At 42.3% G+C, this 20,954-nt stretch overlaps 1 protein-coding gene across 2 annotated transcripts in view; it reads right to left on the minus strand.

Moving 5' to 3' along the window:
• The window catches only part of LOC106565629 (cyclin-dependent kinase 18), a 61,671-nt gene that overhangs the window by 3,247 nt on the left and 37,470 nt on the right, over positions 1 to 20,954 (minus strand). For both annotated transcript variants that reach the window (XM_014132944.2, XM_014132942.2), the window contains 10 exons: positions 13,004 to 13,152; positions 11,071 to 11,217; positions 9,227 to 9,283; positions 6,563 to 6,677; positions 5,776 to 5,870; positions 5,601 to 5,663; positions 5,387 to 5,510; positions 4,811 to 4,931; positions 263 to 360; positions 42 to 147 (listed from right to left, as the gene is read on the minus strand). In XM_014132944.2, coding sequence (XP_013988419.1) covers positions 42 to 147; positions 263 to 360; positions 4,811 to 4,931; positions 5,387 to 5,510; positions 5,601 to 5,663; positions 5,776 to 5,870; positions 6,563 to 6,677; positions 9,227 to 9,283; positions 11,071 to 11,217; positions 13,004 to 13,009 — 932 coding nt within the window. In that variant the 5' untranslated portion in view covers positions 13,010 to 13,152. The remainder of the gene's footprint in view (positions 1 to 41; positions 148 to 262; positions 361 to 4,810; positions 4,932 to 5,386; positions 5,511 to 5,600; positions 5,664 to 5,775; positions 5,871 to 6,562; positions 6,678 to 9,226; positions 9,284 to 11,070; positions 11,218 to 13,003; positions 13,153 to 20,954) is intronic.

Raw genomic sequence — 20,954 nt, forward strand, 5'->3', positions numbered from 1 at the left:
GAGCAAGTGGTTGGTAAGTGGTCTTATTGTGGTTGTGTAACCTGGGCACGTGGTTGATGAGTGGTTGAGGTCTGTACTGGGAGAACATGTAGGATCTGAACTCATCGTTATTGGAGATACCTGGCCAGCTGTCCTCTGTTGGTGTACCTGAGAGAGACAGGAGAGGGTCATTCTTCATATTCTATGTCTGTATGTATTTGAATCCTCACGACTTACCCCAGCAAGATGGCTCCCTGTGGTGTAAATTAAAAAATATAATTACCAATGAGTCTGAAGACCAAGTGCAGCTCCTCCTTCACTGTGGAGCCGGGGAACATGGGACGACCCGTCGCCATCTCAAATAGAATACAACCCACGCCCCTTTAACACACAGAAAGCACAGGATTTAAATGGAAAGTGAAGGGGCACGTTCGACATTGCAGCCGACTTTAAAGTTGAGTCAAGACTGACTGATCTACAAATCACCTTGCGTCATAAATAAATACTCTGGATTATTTGTAGATCAGTCAATCAGTCACCATTTACCCACGATGCATCATGGATTTGCTGCTCTCGAACACAGCCAAATTGATCTTTGGAGACTAATGCCTGAAGGGAGGTGGTAATGGTGGTACTGCCTTGAAAAATGAAAGGAGAGCCGCACACACTAGGAGCTCAGATGCAGTAATTGAATAACCAACGATTCGACAGACGAGCCATCAGGGTATAATGACAAACACTTTGGGTCACTAGTTTTATATAGTGGTGTCTAATCATGGCCGGGTGTGGCCTGGTCATTTGTTAATCTTCAGATATAAAAATACCATACCAAAAACATGAATGGATTGCATACGATCATAGATGCCACATAGGACTACAAACATTTACAATAGCAAATCACAATCACAAGAATGTCTTCAGATCAATGTCTACATTGAGTCCGAAGGGAGCAAGGGTCTTTAAATTAAAGATCCTGGCAGCCTCTCGTTTTAACAAATTGTCGAGGTCACCCCCTCTCCTAGGGAGGGTGACATGTTCGATGCCGATATAACGTAGGGATGAAATCGAGTGGTTTTCTTCCGAAAAGTGGGCTGCAACTGGGTAAGACGAGTTTTTGCACCTAATGGTGCTACGGTGCTCTGAGATTCGTACTTTTAATTCGCCCTTTGTTTTACTGACATTTTTATCGCAAGGACAAGTTATAAGATAAATAACTGCCTTAGTGGAGCACATGACAACACCTTTGATTGGGATCTGTTTCCCTGTTTGGGGTGTTTTAAAGGATCTACATTTATAAGTGCCATTGCATTGAGCACAGCCATTATTTACACTTGTAGTTTCCATCCAGTAAACGTTGTGCAGGGATATCTTGGGGTGGTAAATCAGATTACCAGTTGATCTCTGAGATTTCTTCCCCGCGAGAATACGATCAAGGGAGGGTCCGAAAACACATTACCGATACTGTCATCGGATCTTAGAATGTGCCAATATTTGAATTCCCTTAATTTGTTCAGAGCACTTTGAATAGCGGGTAGTTAGAACGCAAGAATGCTTCTTTTTGCGAGACTGTCCTTGAAAAAGATCATGTCTCGGTTTGTTTTGAATTTTCTCAATGGCAGTATTAATCTGACCATTTTTCTACCCCCTCTCCTTGAATTTTCTTTGCGTCTCAGCCATATTTCTGTCAATCAAATAGTTTTTTTTGATTCGACAGAATTGGCTGTAGGGCAAACAGTTGTCACCAGCTTCCCTTGAAAAACAATCAGCCCTCAACAAACTGCTATGATCAGTAGGTTTCCTGTAAAGATCAGTGTATAGAACATTATCCTCACACAAGATTAGAAGATCAAGGACACTGATTTGACGTGTGTCAGATTGCATAGTAAATCTCAGATGCTCAGAACAAGAGTTAAGAAAAGCATGGAATGCCTGGAGCTCTTTGGCATCACCCCTCCATAGAACAAAAATATCATCAATATACCATTTCCAAATAATGTTAGGCAAGAAAATGTTTTTGAGAGGTTTGAAAATGGACTGTTTCTCCATGTAACCCACATACAAATGAGCATAGTTAGGAGCCATGGGGGATCCCATAGCAGTACCCTTCGTCTGAATAAAGAAATCATTTAGAAACATGAAATAGTTGTGTGTGAGTACTATTTCAGCCAATGTTATAAAGCATGCACTGGAAGGTGTCACGGTGCAGAAGAAAATGTTCCATAGCTTCAATACCGCCCTCGTGTGGAATATTAATGTAACGACTCAACATCAAAAGTAACTAACAAAGTATTCTCAGGAAGAGGATCAAGAGATTCAGTAATAGAGATCATACTGCTGGTGTCCTTTACCAAGGAGGGGAGCTGTTCTGCAAGTGGTCTAATCAAAAAATGATAAAGGGGCCGTTTCTGCATCAATGCTCGCTACAATAGGGCGCCCTGGAGGTTTTGTAACATTCTTGTGTAATTTCGGCAAAGTATAAAAAGTAGCAATTTGAAGTGTTGAATAGCCAAAAAGTTATTTTTTTGTTATCTGACCAGAACTTAAATACCCATCTAGGACAGTAAAGATCGTGTTCTGAAATGGGGCAGTGGGGTCACTTCTGAGTTTCTTGTAAAAGGTGTTATCAAGCAGCTGTCTATGACACTCATTTATATAAACAATCCTCTCCATGAGTACAACCGACCCACCCTTATCAGCAGGGGGGTAAGGACTGACATATCGGATTGTACAACCGACCCACCCTTATCAGCAGGGAGGGTAAGGACTGACATATCGGATTGTAAATCAAGCAAAGCTTGTTTTTCATCCTGAGGTAAATTATGTGAAGATGTGGACTCCTGTTTGTTCTTAAGGAGATGAACAACATCTTTTTCAACAAGTCTGCAATATGTCTCAATAGAGTGACTGTGATTGGATGGAGGTACAAAATAACTCTTACTTCTAAAAGGAGTCTGAGAACGTGCAGGTGAGCAGCCTACTGGTTCAGTAGAAACATCACGATTAAGGAAGCAAAAATGTTCCCTTAAACTGATGTTCCTTAAAAAACCTTGAACATGTCTACCTCAACATCGAAATCATTGCACTGAGTTGTAGGCACAAAGGATAACTCTTTATTAAGCAAGGAGACATGTGCGGGGCTCAATATCTTGCTTGATAAATTGAAGACACTCAGTCCCATGAGTTCTGGGACCGTGTGAACGGTCCCCTCTGACTCTGGTTGTCTCCATGGAAATAACAAACCCCTGGAGACACGCACGTATGTGTGTGTGTGTGTGTGTGTGTGTATATATATATATATACACACTGATGGAATCATAACATTACATCACATGGGGGCCAGCATGCACACACACAGTTTTGTTTTGCTAACCTTGTGGGGACACACAATTGACTCCTGTTCAAAATCCTATTTTCCTAACCTTAACCCTCAACCTAACTCAAATATAGCCTTTAACCCCTAACACTAATTCTAAACCCCTTAGAAATAGCCTTTTTCCTTGTGGGGACTTGCAAAATGTCTCCAGTTGGTGTATTTTTTTTGGTTTGTTTACTATTCTTGTGGGGACTTCTGGTCCCCATAAGTATATTTAAAAATGTCCACACACACTAATCTGCCCCACCCCTGCATACACACACACACACACACACACACACACACAGACAGCAAGAGGTTCGTCGGTAGAACAGAGACACAGACACACACATCAAAGACTGTGTGTAGGGATCACAAGCAGGCCTATGTAAGAGGCAGGGTGTCATAGAGTACACTGCTTCCCTTTGTTTATCACTGAGGGTGTCTGCTCCGATGGAGACCCATCCACTGATGAAAGGAATGTTTTGCAAATGAGTTTATGAAAGGTTCTGTATTGATGTGTTGCTGGATAATAGCCTTTGGAGATTCAAGGTTAATGAATGTGATGCAGAAATTATCACCATGGTGATTGCTCACATCAGGAGTGGTGGCTTACATACGAGTTAAGTGAAGGAACAGCTTAGCTATATTGCTGTGATGATTCATAGTGTGGTAAACATATCTAATCAAAACATGTTCTCCCTCATTTAGGTTTTCACTCTGGTAGTGTTGATGAAGGTTAAAACTTCTTCAGGATCGGTGGGTCCCCTGCTGGACGGTTGAGCTAACGTAGGCTAATGCAATTAGCATGAGGTTGTAAGTAACAACAACATTTCCCAGGACGTAGACATATCTGATATTGGCAGTAAACTTAGATTAACAAGAATTTAACTGCACTGTCCAATTTACAGTAGCTATTACAGTGAAAGAATACCATGCTATTGTTTGACGAGACTGCACAGTTTTGAACATGAAGTTATTAATAAACAAATTAGGCACATTTGGGCAGTCTTGATACAACATTTTGAACAGAAATGCAATGGTTCATTGGATCAGTTTAAAACTTTGCACATACACTGCTGCCATATAGTGGCCAAAATCTAAATTGCACCTGGGCTGGAATAATACATTATGGTGTTTCTCTTGCATTTCAAAGATGATGGTAGAAAAAAAGTTTTGTTTTTCTTTGTATTATCTTTTACCAGATCTAATGTGTTATTCTCCTACATTCCTTTCACATTTCCACAAACTGCAAAGTGTTTCCTTTTTAAATGGTACCAATAAAATGTATATCCTTGCTTCAGGGCCTGAGCTACAGGCAGTTAGATTTGGGTATGTCAATTTAGGCTAAAATTGAAAAAAAAGAGGCCGATCCTTAAGAGGTTTTAATCTATGTGACACTGAGTAGGTTTGTTGAAATGTCTCTGAGTCAGAATGGAGGTGTGTGTGTGTGCTCGCATATGTGTGGTATGTACTCACCACATGTCGATGGGTGTAGAGTACTCTGTGGTACCCAGCAGTACTTCAGGGGGGCGGTACCATAGAGTCACCACCTCGTTGGAGTAGGTCTTAGTTGGCACAGACTTGGCCCGGGCCAGACCTGACCAATCAAACAGTCATGAGCTGGATCTCAGAGAGGGAGCATTTTATCTACTGATCTGGTCTTCTATCTACATGCAGGATGTGTGTTGAAAAGGTTAGGGATAATATTAGGGCTGGGACAATACCAATTTCGCAATATTTTGTTTGTATGCCAAGAATGAAAACAGGAAGCAGACCAAACTCTTTGCTCCTTTTAAAAACCGTCTGTAGGTAAATTAATGTGTGCAGTAGCTTGGAAAATAAATAAATTACTCTGGATGACAACATACTGATGTTTGTTTCTAACATTAGGGCAATTTCTCTAAAGAAGTTAAATCGTGTTTTGTTTCCTTGACACGATACTAAAGAGTAACGCGACGGAATCGGCCCAGCCCTAGATAATATAGAGGGAGATCTGTTACTAGGTTGTCAGTGTGTCTGTATGGTGAGACTATCTCTGTGTGTGTGTCATACCGAAGTCTGCTAGTTTGAGCTCTCCCTTGTCATTGATGAGCAGGTTCTGAGGTTTGAGGTCTCTGTGAAGGATCTTCCTCTTATGGCAGTAGGACAGACCACGTAACAACTGGAACATAAAGATCTACAGAGAGAGAGGAGAGGGGGCAGAGAGAGAGAAGACATAACGCCTCTGTCTGATGATGATTAACAGTGTTCAGTAGGGTGGACTAACCTTGACATTGTTCATGCACATGAGGTTTCCACAGTTGTCCAGGTACTGTTTCAGATCACTGTCCTGAGACACACAGGCACACATTTTCAGAACTTTAACTTGTAAGTAAAAAAAGCAGATAACACTGGTTAATATACTGATCATGAAGTATTTGAAAGATGTGTGTACTACTCACCAGGTACTCAAAGACTAGAGTGAGGGAGCGTTCTGTGTGTATGATGTCATGCAGCGTGACAATGTTGGCATGTTTTAGGTTCTTCAGTAGAGACACTGCAGAGATGCACAGAGAAAATGGTTGGATGCTGCTCTGGCTGCATGGGGGCGTGAGGACATGCGAATGACATTTTAGCGCCACTGGGTGGTAGTGTTCTACTCTTGAGTTCTGAAAAGCTACTGTAGTAAATCTGAGACAAAAAACCTGTTGGTACAGTATGTGTTTTGTGAGGAGGGTGAGAGGTTAGGAGAGGTTTGATGGTTGTATTAGTCTCTCTAGACGGACGGGATGCCTCCCACAATTTACCAATGTTCCAGCATACACATCTGTACTTTGTCCGCCGTCAGATTGGAAGGGATGAGTTGGATGCCAGAAAATCAGCCCAGAGCCCTGCCGTAAACGTGTCCAGCGGCTAGCTAGATGGAGCTCGCCGAGGATAGTTTCAATGTGTGCATTCTGCAAGCGAGTCGTTTGCATGCGCTATGATATTAGTGTTACAAGCTTACAACCACTGACTGTGGCTGTAGCTAGGTTAGTTTTAGCCATCTTCGCCCGTATTGTGTCCGCCTCTGTCATGTTTCCGAGGGGATTATTTTTAAGTGCCGCATACCCACTCCTGATTTGTTGGGAGAGTTGTCTGTGTGAAGAGCGTCCTCCAAATCCAACATAATTCCCAGACCTAGCGCTGTAGCACTAGGCCTGGCATTTCCGAGACAATGGTTGTATAGGGTGCTGTGTGTTTTTTTACCTTCTCTGATAGCTGTACAGGGCGCTCCTTCCTCGTGCTCTAACCTAATCTCTTTCAGCGCCACCAGGTTTTCCGTCAGTTTGCTCCGCCCCTTAAAAACCGTGGCGTATGTCCCCTACACAGGAACAGGAAGTAATTGAAACGGGAATAATTAGTTAATCACATCAGTACTTTTTTTGCATGTATAATGGTCGTCACTTTATGGCCATTCCAAATATCTAACCCTGACTACTGAGCCTAACCCTTAACCCTACCCCATAACCTTATCCCTACCCCATAGCCTTATCCCTAACTCTAACCTTATCAAATCAAATTTTATTAGTCACATGCGCCGAATACACCAGGTGTAGACCTTACAGTGAAATGCTTACTTACGAACCCCTAACCGACAGTGCGGTTTCAAAAAATACAGATAAGAATAAGAGATGATAAAAGTAACAAGTAATTAAAGAGCAGCAGTAAAAAATAACAATATATACATTGGGGTGCCATTACAGAGTCAATGTGCGGCAGCACCGGTTAGTTGAGGTAGTATGTACATGTAGGTAGAGTTAATTAAAGTGACTATGTATAGATGACAACAGAGAATGGCAGTGGTGTGGGGGGCAGGCAATGTGAATAGTCTGGGTAGCCATTTGACTAGATGTTCAGGAGTCTTATGGCTTGGGGGTAGAAGCTATCCCTAACACTAACCCTACCCCATAACCTTATCCCTAACCCTACCCCATAACCCTACCCCATAACCTTACCCCATAACCTTATCCCTAACCCTACCCCATAACCTTATCCCTAACCCTACCCCATAACCTTATCCCTAACCCTACCCCATAACCTTATCCCTAACCCTACCCCATAACCTTATCCCTAACCCTACCCCATAACCTTATCCCTAACCCTACCCCATAACCTTATCCCTAACCCTACCCCATAACCTTATCCCTAACTTATAAAGGTTTGTTTGGCTACCAGGTAGCTTTATGTCATTGCTGTCTCTTTTTTTGAAACACTGGCTTGTCTCATGGCAGGATGTAAGGTATTTTAAACATGACCACCTTGTTATGTAGATGAGCAGTCATGGTTGACCAACCAGACACTAGTTCAGTTAGGACATGTCTTTACAGTAAACTAACCCCCCCCCCGATTTCAGGTGACCTAGACTGCATGCCATTCCAGAACACTGCTCACACCCTGCGGTCTTCCATGTTCACCCCTTCACAGATCTGGCAGGACTGCATAGGTGTAAGCAATATGAAGGAAACTAAACACAGGGATTGCTTACACCTATCCAGCTATTGTGAAAGGGAGTGAATGAGGACAGATGGAAGGGGACAACTTTCTGTAATGAGATGCAGCCCAGTTGTTGACCCTAATGACTGAGCATGACTAGAACAGATGTAGCCTATTTAGTCTGACTGCTCCTCTGCACTAACAGTAACTCAGCATTCATGAGTACAGTCTGAGACAACAGATAAGTAACCACCGTGTGTGAGAGTACATACACCAGTTCTATAAATCAATCTAATATTGCTATGTAGAACTAGGTATGCAGTAGGGGAGACCAGTGTTGCTTGTCATACGTTTTACACTCGTGTAGTTCTCAGCACCAGTATATCTTACAAGACTCTCTTCAACATTATAGAAAGGAAGGTCTTGGGTTGAAATGGGGACCATTTTTATCCTCATCTTATTCCAACATGGAGTTATAAGCAATCAAACACACTCTGTCCACTTGTGACAACCAGTATGTAGTTGGTTGTCACAGTGTTTGCTAGTAGCTTATTCCTTTTGGAACAGGAAATGCATACATAGTCTTAGAAATAGCCAAGCTTTTCTTTGCTCAAACAATATTTCAAACAAAGTTCTGCATTTTATGCCTTGAGAACAACATATGACATTTTGAGTAGGTTTGTGTGGGTGTGAGACAGAAGAAATGTCTGAGGCAACAAACCCAGATGGCCCAGATTCCTCTGCCCAACGGATGTATATGTGATGCATCGGGAAGATGCAATTTAGATATCGTTTGCTAATTGGCAAGACGTCTCAGATGTATTTAGAATATCTACATTCTAAATTCTAAATCTGTTTATACGTCGGCCAGGCATCAACATTCTTTTCTGATGTCTCGGCGACGTCTTTCCAATGTGTAAACGCTTTCCACACTACATATTCCCTAGACATTTTGATATGTCGGCCAAAGGTGTTTGTGTTTACTGGTAAGGGGGGTCTTTATAACAACAGCACAAAAGAGCTTGGGATTTATTGTATACTGGCAGTGGCAATGTCCCCAATTAATATATGGTTATAATGGAGTTGATAGGGACAACCAACCCCACGTTCCATGTGACAATCCCACCCCAATGCTAATTACCACATTGCTTAGAAATAGGTTTGGAATGTAGTCTTTCTGCTTTTCAGCAAACACAATTTCATAATTCTAACATTTATACAAAACTTTATTTTACTTTCACTTATGAAATACACAAATTCCCCTCATCTCAGGGGTTAAATAGAAGGTGAAAACCCATGCACTGAATAACCACACTGGGAATACCCACACCTTTAGTTTCAACGATTCTAATTTCTCCGCATCCTGCACCTATTAAATCAGCTGGATGTGTGCCTTAAACTGCAGCTGAAAGCACGTAACCATAGAGACATTCTTACCTCTCCCAGTTTTCCCAGTTTCACGTATGTCTCCAGCTTTCCAAAGCCAATGTCAGACTGTATGGAAAAATACACAAGGTAGCCTAAAGTTAGCATAAAGTTATGCAACACCCAATTCCCCTTTTGTGAGAAAAGAATTGCCCCCTTACGCTCAATAGCTGTTTGTGCCACATTTGGCTGCAATGACTGCATCCAAATTCTTCATGTAGTTGTTGATCAGTCTCTCACATCACTGTGGAGACATTTTTGCCCACTCTTGCATGCAGAACTGCTGTACATCAGCAACATTTGTAAGTTTTCAAGCATGAACTGCTCATTTCAAGTCCTGCCACAACATCTCAATTGGGATTAGGTCTGGACTTTGACAGATGGCCTGACATTCTCCTGTAGAATTCTCTGATACAGAGCAGAATTCATGGTTCCTTCTATTAAGGAAAGTCGTCCAGGTCCTGAGGCAGCAAAGCATCCCCAAACTATCATACTACCACCACTACGCTTGAGTGTTGGTTAGTGTAGAATTCAGTGTTTGGTTTTCGCCAGGCATAATGGGACCTGTGTAGTCCAAAAAGTTGACTCAAGTTTGCCAAAAAAGCACCTGGAAGCATCTGGATGATCATCAAGACTCTGACAATGTTTTCAAGACAATGTTTTATGGACAGGTGATTCAAATGTATAACTTTTTGGATGACATGGGTCCCATTATGCCTGGTGAAAACCAAACACTGCATTCCACAGTAGAAACCTCATACCAACAGTCAAGCATGGTGGTCGTATGATGGTTTGGGGATGCTTTGCTGCCTCAGGACTAAGACGATCCAAAAGACACAATCAAGTCTACATGAAAATGGCTAAAAAGCAACACATTTAAAGTTTTGGAATGGTCAAGTCAACTTCCAGACCTAATCCCAATTGAGATGTTGTGGGAGGACTTGAAATGAGCAGTTCATGATTAAAAACCCACAAATGTCACTAGTTAAAGCAGTTCTGCATGGAAGAGTGGGACAAAATTCCTCCACAGCGTCGTGAGACACTGATCAACAACTATAGGAAGCGTTAGGTTGGAGTCATTGCAGCTAAATGTGGCACAACCAGTTATTGAGTGTAAGGGGACAATTACTTTTTCACACAGGGGCATTGGGTGTTGCATAACTTTGTTTATGAAATAAATGAAATAAGTATGTCATTGTTATTTGTTCACTCAGGTTCCTTTTATCTAATATTAGGTTTGGGTTGAAAATCTGATAACTTTCAGTATAAAAAAAAAAGAAGCAAAATCTGAGAAATGTAGAAATGGCACTGCATGTAAGGTTATGACCATATGGTTTAGGCATCATGGTATTGGGTACAGGGGGGTAGTCTACTGACCAGTAAAGCCCGCAGGGACATGCGGCTGAGGGATTTGATTTAGGGTATGCGTGTATTGGGGTACTGCAGTATGGGTGTAAGGGGGTACAGGGTACTTAACAGTGATGACTGTCACGACATGTGTTTGAGTGGATTGATTTAGGGTATAGGGGTATGGGTGTATTAGGGTATTGCAGTATGGGTGTATATACGGGTTTGAGGTATGTGATACTAACCAGTGAAGCCCGTAGTGACATGCAGCTGAGGGGTTAGGGTATTGGGGTATTAGAGCAGTTGTTCCCAACAAGGGGTACTAGGACCAGTTGGGGTACTTGGTCTATCCACAGGGGGTACTTGAAGACTCATGAGACCATAGGCCTACTGGTAAAATTCAAATGGGGGGGTTCTTCAGGGGTACTCCGGGCAGAGCAAAATTCACTTGGTGGTACAGTAACCGAAAAAGTTTGGGAACAACTGTATTTATGTATAGGGGTACTCACCAGTGAAGCCCGTCGGGACATGCGGCTGAGGGGTTTGCAGGGAGGAGAGTTGTTCTCATTCTCCATTTCTCTCTGCATCTGCAGCTTTTTGAGGATCTCTGGAGGCAGGCGGATGTCCATGGGCAGAGACATGCGTTTACTCACATCCTGCAGAGAATCAATCAGTCATCGATATGCAACACTCACACAATCATTATTTGTGCAAATACACACATCATAAATGGCCAATTTTCTCACATAATTCATGACACATTGCACCAGAACAGGTTTATTGTTGTTGTTATTGTTATTATTATTATTATTATTATTATTATTTATTGCTCCATCCACCACCCCGCCCTCTTCGGAGGACTTTGTTTTACAAAAAAAACTGCAATTTTTGTTACATACACATTATTCATAACTTTCACATACATGGTACTTCTATACACAGTATTACATGACACAAAATATAGTTTGATTTACACATGAAATGGTATTTTCGGTGCTAACTATTACAGATCATGAGTTGTTAATCCCACCCCGCTGCTACTCTCAGCCCACCCCGCCCATCTCCGTAGCCCACTTTTTTCTCAATTTCCATGTGCCATATATTTTTCAACTGTGCTTCTGAACCTTTCTAATCTCATAGTATCCAAAGAGTATTGCTAACAGTATTATTATGTAATGCTAATCGATTGACTGACTTTCCAAATGGCCAACAGTGCTATTTGTAGGGTTAGTTGCTCCAGTTTCAACTGTTCTGCCTGCGGCTATGGAACCCTGACCTGTTCACCGGACGTGCTTGTTGCACCCTCGACAACTACTATGATTATTATTATTATTTGACCATGCTGGTCATTTATGAACATTTTAACATCTTGACCATGTTCTGTTATAATATCCACCCGGCACAGCCAGAAGAGGACTGGCCACCCCTCATAGCCTGGTTCCTCTCTAGGTTTCTTCCTAGGTTTTTGGCCTTTCTAGGGAGTTTTTCCTAGCCACTGTGCTTCTTTCACATGCATTGCTTGCTGTTTGGGGTTTTAGGCTGGGTTTCTGTACAGCACTTTGAGATATCAGCTGATGTACGAAGGGCTATATAAATAGATTTGATTTGATTTAGTTTTAGGTTAATGCTGTGATCGGTTTTTACAGTGTAGAGGTAAGGAGTGATTGTGTCTACTTAAAGCTAGGGATGATTAGACGATCATTAGTTTGAGAAAGTCATCTTCTGTTCTGTCTGTGGTTCTGAATGCAGACCTGTCTTAATGTAGGACAAGACAAATCAATCCTCTGTTCTGTTAATCTGTTCTTCCACCCTATGACACAGTTTCTCCTGTGAGTGACTATCTATCTCACACTTCCCCCCTGCACCACACTTCTGGAACTGTCTGAAATAAGGTGTTTGTGTGTATGTGAATTTCCCCAGGGTGTGTGTGTGTGTGTGTGCATGCACAAACACGTGTTTGTGACTGTCGCTCTTTGCAGTTATTTTTGTTGAAAAGTAAGATGGCTGAATTTTCTAGCTAAAGGTGTCTGGCATGGCGGGTTATGTGGAAAAGAAAGAGCATTCAGATGATGGCTTGTAATTCCCTGTGGGCTGTGTAGCAGCTGCTGCTGCTCTGAGGCTGAGAGGAAGTTATGGCCACTCAGTTTTGAGAGGGAGGAGAGGAACCCAGTCAGTAGCTCTTATGATATCATAAAGGTGTAATAACAGGTTTTGTAAAGGTGTTATGAATGTTTAATGTATACCCCCTTCAAGTCAAGTTTTACCTAAATTTGTACAGGAGGCTATATTTGCTTTAGTGTCCCTCTCACTATAGCAGTTCTTCTCGGATTGGAACCACTTTCGTGTTGTGAGCTAGACTATACTAATTGGCATGTCAATGTGAACTTTATCATTTCTAAACTTTCCTATTTCTCCTTCTCTAACTCTCCCTCCCTGTCTCACCACCATAGAGAAGTGTCGGTGGGGTGCTTTGCTGCGGTACTGGTGATAGGAGGGGGACTGTGCTCCGGGCGCGGCTGGCTCAGGGCTCACTGGACTGGGACTGGCCTCAGGGTGCAGTGACGGCAGGGTCAGGCTGTCTGGAGTCAGTGCTGCAGGTCAGACAGAGAGGGAGAATGCACACTTTAGAGTTATGGAAAACATTTACCACACAGATGCTGAGAAATACTCCATATTGTAGCTTTAAACACGCACGGACAGGCTTGCTTGAACAGCCCCTCTTCAGTGTTGTACACAGCAGATTGAGTGGACAATTACACTTTACGAATAAAAGAAATACAGCACTCATTCAGACACTACACAAGGCTGCATCAGCTACAGTGTGGAAATATGTGCATGTGTTTACAGTCCTCTGAACAGCTTGTGTTTCAGCCTTGGTTTGATCCTGTGTGTGAATGGGTTGTTGGTCTAGCTGCTGTTGGATGTGTCTGTTCCATCGCATCGACTAACACCTCTGTGTATGTGGATACGTGTGTGCCTATGTGTGTATACTTATTGGATGTGTGTGTGCACATGCATTCAGCACGCTGCCTCTCGGGGTGTTTGATGTAGACTGCGGTGAGCTCTTTAACTCTGTTTCCATGGGGACACTGATTGTTAACAAAAACGTGTGAGCATGTGGCTAAAAGGAGGGAGATATCCTCTCTCTCTTCTGAGGAAAAGACGTCAACTCAATGACTATTCAATGTTGATTCAACGTAATTTCATTGAAATGACGTGATAACATCAAATCAATTTGTCACATGTGCCGAATACAACAGGTGTAGATCTTACAGTGAAATGCTTACTTACAAGCCCTTAACCAACAATGCAGTTAAGAAAGTGTTAAGTAAAAAAAGAAGTTAAAAAGAAGATAATCAAAGAGCAGCAGTAAAATAACAGTAGCCAGGCTATATACAGGGTGTACCAGTACAGAGTCGGTGTGCGGGGGCACAGGTTAGTCGAGGATTGTTTCAACCAGTGTGTGCCCAGCGAGCTCTCTGTCTGTATCCGTCTCTGTCTACGTATTCTCTCTGACCGATACAGTATCACAGCCTTTATTAGTGGAAATGAAAAAGCCCTGGCTACTTCTACATACACAGAGACTCACACAGAGACCATTTTTGGCTGTACATCCATGCAGGTGATGATGGAGATTTAGATGTTAGATTTGAGTTGAGCTAAAAGTTAGGAGGCAAGTAGCTCTCAGTATTTAGAAAAATAAGGTGACAAAAACAGATGGGACAAAAGAGCGATAGAGAGATCAACGAAGGAGAGAGAGGGGGAATTGGATGGAATGAAGTGGCAATAGATGAATGGTTCTAAGTTTGATTAATATTCCTGCTGTGAGTGGGCACAGAGAGGGAGAGAAAGAAAGGGAGCCTGTTTGGCTCATCATTTAAATATCACAGTTACAGCAACCCTTTGATCTGTATGCTCTTAATTGGGGTCAGGTGAGACATGCGCACACACAATGTTCTAGTCCTATCCTGTCTGAGATGGGAGATGTATATCTGATGAAGTGAATTATGTAGTAAAGGGCAGACTCTCACATGGCAAGTTAGGAAACACAATCATTGGAGAAGTGGACAAAGACACGAAGGGCTCTATTTCTTGCTGGCGTTAAGGCGGCTCTAGTGTCAAACGTATGTTAGTTTGTAATTTCGTCATGTAAAAACAGGTCCACTGGCATTTTCCAGCCATAATGCCATGTTCGGCAATTTACCTGTCTTATATCAGCTCGCTTGCGCTCAGATGGGCGGAGTGGAAATATGAGATGTGTCCTGTAAAAACATGATCCAAAGTGCTACTTTCAGGGTGCGCTGATGGGGATATTTAAGCCCAACCAAAAGCTGGTGTTGGTGGTAACAGTTTGTTATAGCATGCATTTTGACAGCGGAAACGCAGCCTATCCGGCACACTGCCCATATGCACATGGAACAAGAGTAGCCCAATGTGCTTTTGATGCCTGTATATTTCGTATTTAGAAACATTCATCTAATGTTTTTCCCATTTCGTTTGATTAAAAACCAAGCATAACCTGCCCTCCTCTCCATTAAAGCTTTTTTTGGCCTGCCCAATGCAATCGCGAAGTAGGCAAGACTGCCGATAAAGGGTTTGCCTCCTGAAACCTTCTTGAAAAAAATCTTAATCATTCATTAAAATATTATTAAATTAAAATATCAAGTTTGAGAGGAGTAAAACTGTGAGCTGAAATTCCCTTTTTATCTATGCATTGTAGGGAGGCCCACATTATTTTAGCCATGTAGGTCCCATTTTGGACGTGATTAAAACCCCCTCGATGATGTAGGCTACGTGTCCATGCCCATCATGAAACGAGAGATGAGAACCTCTGAATACCGGTGAACCTCGCATTTAGAAGTTCTGTAACCTGTAAAACTGTAAAAATAGCTTGGTTTCTGTTTCAAACAGCAATGCGTGTCTTTTCTCCTGTCGATTTGATGAAATCATTACATTTTACATTTATTTGCTTGTTTTTCAGTTTAATTTTATTACAACCAATCTTATTAATCTTATTGGGGTGGCAGGTAGCCTAGTGGTTAGAGCATTGGACTAGTAACTGAAAGGTTGCAAGATTGAATCCCTGAGCTGACAAGGTAATAATCTGTCATTCTGCCTCTGAACAAGACAGTTAACCCACTGTTCCTAGGCCGTCATTGTAAATAAGAATTTGTTCTTAACTGACTTGCCTAGTTAAATAAAGGTTAAATATACACTGCTCAAAATAACAAAGGGAACACTTAAACAACACAATGTAACTCCAAGTCAATCACACTTCTGTGAAATCAAACTGTCCACTTAGGAAGCAACACTGATTGACAATAAATTTCACATGCTGTTGTGCAAATAGATAACAGGTGGAAATTATAGGCAATTAGCAAGACACCCCCAATAAAGGAGTGGTTCGGCAGGTGGTGACCACAGACCACTTCTCAGTTCTTATGCTTCCTGGCTGATGTTTTGGTCACTTTTGAATGCTGGCGGTGCTTTCACTCTAGTGGTAGCATGAGACGGAGTCTACAACCCACACAAGTGGCTCAGGTAGTGCAGCTCATCCAGGATGGCACATCAATGCGAGCTGTGGCAAGAAGGTTTGCTGTGTCTGTGCATGTGTCTGCTCAAACGGTCAGAAACAGACTCCATGAGGGTGGTATGAGGGCCCGACGTCCACAGGTGGGGGTTGTGCTTACAGCCCAACACCGTGCAGGACGTTTGGCATTTGCCAGAGAACACCAAGATTGGCAAATTCGCCACTGGCGCCCTGTGCTCTTCACAGATGAAAGTAGGTTCACACTGAGCACGTGACAGAGTCTGGAGACGCCGTGGAGAACGTTCTGCTGTCTGCAACATCCTCCAGCATGACCGGTTTGGCGGTGGGTCAGTCATGGTGTGGGGTGGCATTTCTTTGGGGGGCCGCACAGCCCTCCATGTGCTCGCCAGAGGTAGCCTGACTGCCATTAGGTACTGAGATGAGATCCTCAGACCCCTTGTGAGACCATATGCTGGTGCGGTTGGCCCTGGGTTCCTCCTAATGCAAGACAATGCTAGACCTCATGTGGCTGGAGTGTGTCAGCAGTTCCTGCAAGAGGAAGGCATTGATGCTATGGACTGGCCCGCCCGTTCCCCAGACCTGAATCCAATTGAGCACATCTGGGACATCATGTCTCGCTCCATCCACCAACGCCACATTGCACCACAGACTTTCCAGGAGTTGGCGGATGCTTTAGTCCAGGTCTGGGAGGAGATCCCTCAGGAGACCATCCGCCACCTCATCAGGAGCATGCCCAGGCGTTGTAGGGAGGTCATACAGGCACGTGGAGGCCACACACACTACTGAGCCTCATTTTGACTTGTTTTAAGGACATTACATCAAAGTTGGATCAGCCTGTAGTGTGGTTTTCCACTTTAATTTTGAGTGTGACTCCAAATCCAGACCTCCATGGGTTGATAAATTGGATTTCCATAGATTATTTTTGTGTGATTTTGTTGTCAGCACATTCAACTATGTAAAGAAAAAAGTATTTAATAAGATGATTTCATTCATTCAGATCTAGGATGTGTTATTTTAGTGTTCCCTTTATTTTTTTGAGCAATATATATATATATATATATATATATATATATATATATATTCTTTAAATAGTATGGTTACAACGTCGGATGCGTTGTACACATTCACACATTCTGGAGATGTGTGAATGTGTAGGATTATGTTCATACGACTGGAAGCTGGTTGAGAGAATGCCAAGAGGTTGCAAAGCTGTCATCAAGGCAAGGGGTGGCTACTTTGAAGAATCTCCAAAATATTTTTGTTTAAGACTTTTTTTGGTTAATACATGATTCCATATGTGTTATTTCATAGTTTTGATGTATTCACTATTATTCTACAATGTAGAAAATAGTAAAAATAAAGAAAAACCCGGGAATGAGTAGGTGTGTCCAAACTTTTGGCTGGTACTGTATATTGGATCTTTTTCCAGCTACTGTGAAAAGTTTGGATGTGTGTAAAAACCTCCATAGTCTGCCTAGGTTTATTATTAATATTATATAATTATGGAGCCTGTAAGTGTGACAAAGCCTTTTTAAAACAAGTATTTTTTTTGTTCAGAATTTGATTAGAATTATTAGTTATCTTTTTAGGCCATATCAATAATGAATTTATCTTGCTTATTGACAATGTTTGGCATGTCCATGCTCAGCCATAATGCAATTTACAGTAAGCCTAGCCCCTATATCCGTGTGAATGCTATTGAAGCCATGCAATTACTTGGAACAATGTGGACTGCAGATGGGTTCAAGTTAACATACAGTGGGGGAAAAAAGTATTTGATCCCCTGCTGATTTTCTACGTTTGCCCACTGACAAAGAAATGATCAGTCTATAATTTTAATGGTAGGTTTATATGAACAGTGAGAGACAGAATAATAACAAAAAAATCCAGAAAAACATGTCAAAAATGTTATAAAATGATTTCCATTTTAATGAGGGAAATAAGTATTTGACCCCTCTGCAAAACATGACTTAGTACTTGGTGGCAAAACCCTTGTTGGCAATCACAGAGGTCAGACGTTTCTTGTAGTTGGCCACCAGGTTTGCACACATCTCAGGAGGGATTTTGTCCCACTCCTCTTTGCAGATCTTCTCCAAGTCATTAAGGTTTCAAGGCTGACGTTTGGCAACTTGAACCTTCAGCTCCCTCCACAGATTTTCTATGGGATTAAGGTCTGGAGACTGGCTAGGCCACTCCAGGACCTTAATGTGCTTCTTCTTGAGCCACTCCTTTGTTGCCTTGGCCGTGTGTTTTGGGTCATTGTCATGCTGGAATACCCATCCACGACCCATTTTCAATGCCCTGGCTGAGGGAAGGAGGTTCTCACCCAAGATTTGACAGTACATGGCCCCGTCAAATGGTGCGGTGAAGTTGTCCTGTCCCCTTAGCAGAAAAATACCCCCAAAGCATGTTTCCAACTCCATGTTTGACAGTGGAGATGGTGTTCTTGGGGTCATAGGCAGCGTTCCTCCTCCAAACATGGCGAGTTGAGTTGATGTCAAAGAGCTCCATTTTGGTCTCATCTGACCACAACACTTTCACCAGTTGTCCTCTGAGTCATTCAGATGTTCATTGGCAAACTTCAGACGGGCATGTATATGTATTCTTGAGCAGGGAGACCTTGCGGGCGCTACAGGACTTCAGTCCTTCACGGCGTAGTGTGTTACCAATTGTTTTCTTGGTGACAATGGTCCCAGCTGCCTTGAGATCATTGACAAGATCCTCCCGTGTAGTTCTGGGCTGATTCCTCACCGTTCTCATGATCATTGCAACCCCACGCGGTGAGATCTTGCATGGAGCCCCAGGCCAAGGGATATTGACAGTTCTTTTGTGTTTCTTCCATTTGCAAATAATCGCACCAACTGTTGTCACCTTCTCATCAAGCTGCTTGGCGATGGTCTTGTAGCCCATTCCAGCCTTGTGTAGGTCTACAATCTTGTCCCTGACATCCTTGGAGAGCTCTTTGGTCTTGGCCATGGTGGAGAGTTTGGAATCTGATTGATTGATTGCTTCTGCGGACATGTCTTTTTTACAGGTAACAAGCTGCGGTTAGGAGCACTCCCTTTAAGAGTGTGCTCCTAATCTCCAGCTCGTTACCTGTATAAAAGACACCTGGGAGCCAGAAATCTTTCTGATTGAGAGGGGGTCAAATACTTATTTCCCTCATTAAAATGCAAATCAATGTATAAAATTTGACATGTTTTTCTGGATATTTTTGTTGTTATTCTGTCTCTCACTGTTCAAATAAACCTACCATTAAAATTATAGACTGATCCTTTCTTTGTCAGTGGGCAAACGTACAAAATCAGCAGGCATTAGGTTTGTTAAAATGGAGCCCTTAGGTTTACCACTGCATTAGGTTTGTTCAAATGGAGCCCTTAGGTTTACCACTGCATTAGGTTTGTTAAAATGGAGCCCTTAGGTTTACCACTGCATTAGGTTTGTTCAAATGGAGCCCTTAGGTTTACCACTGCATTAGGTTTGTTAATATGGAGCCCTTAGGTTTACCACTGCATTAGGTTTGTTCAAATGGAGCCCTTAGGTTTACCACTGCATTAGGTTTGTTCAAATGGAGCCCTTAGGTTTACCACTGCATTAGGTTTGTTCAAATGGAGCCCTTAGGTTTACCACTGCATTAGGTTTGTTAATATGGAGCCCTTAGGTTTACCACTGCATTAGGTTTGTTCAAATGGAGCCCTTAGGTTTACCACTGCATTAGGTTTGTTAATATGGAGCCCTTAGGTTTACCACTGCATTAGGTTTGTTAATATGGAGCCCTTAGGTTTACCACTGCATTAGGTTTGTTCAAATGGAGCCCTTAGGTTTACCACTGCATTAGGTTTGTTCAAATGGAGCCCTTAGGTTTACCACTGCATTAGGTTTGTTCAAATGGAGCCCTTAGGTTTACCACTGCATTAGGTTTGTTAAAATGGAGCCCTTAGGTTTACCACTGCATTAGGTTTGTTCAAATGGAGCCTGAACTGTCTGCTGACTTTAGGTTCCTCACTACATGTGATTTCTAATGAAACCTATGGTTGTAGGCTACTAATATGTTTCTACATCTATTCTTCTCTGGCTGGCTCTGTTACAAGTTGGTATGACAGTGATTGATGTAATGAACTGATTTGATTAGATTTATCTTTCCATCAGTACACTTGTTAGAATATAAAAAATAATGATCTAATTGAGAAGCTGCACTGGATATTAACTAGGTATTAGATTGACTTAAAGATTAGACTGGCAGTGGCAGGTGAGTGGCCTCCCTGGTATACACACACACACACACAGCTAGGAGCTAGCCCTGCAGTAGTGGAGTAGTAATTGTGTTAGGCTTGTGTGTGAATCCAAACTGATTTGGGATGTCTCATTAGATTAGCTGTAACGCTGTAGATGTGCGTGTCTGAGTTTGTTAGCCTGTGGGATATGATACTGAATTAATCAGCCTAATTCAGGTGTGACTGACTTTTTTCTTTGTCATTTTAAGTTTGATGTAGCTGCTTACCAGCTGAGATGGGCGACTGAAGGGGATATTATGTTGATAAAACTTCCCTAACGAACCTAGATGGTAATTCTGATCTGCGAGGTGATTGTGTTATTCTCTTTTTTTGCAATAAATGTTACCACTGTAAAGACAGCTCCTCTGATGTGACCGCTGTAAAGACAGCTCCTCTGATGTGACCACTGTAAAGACAGCTCCTCTGATGTGACCGCTGTAAAGACAGCTCCTCTGATGTGACCGCTGTAAAGACAGCTCCTCTGATGTGACCGCTGTAAAGACAGCTCCTCTGATGTGACCGCTGTAAAGACAGCTCCTCTGATGTGACCGCTGTAAAGACAGCTCCT

The sequence above is a fragment of the Salmo salar genome, chromosome ssa12, assembly GCF_905237065.1.
Source record: "Salmo salar chromosome ssa12, Ssal_v3.1, whole genome shotgun sequence".
Lineage (NCBI taxonomy): Eukaryota > Metazoa > Chordata > Actinopteri > Salmoniformes > Salmonidae > Salmo > Salmo salar.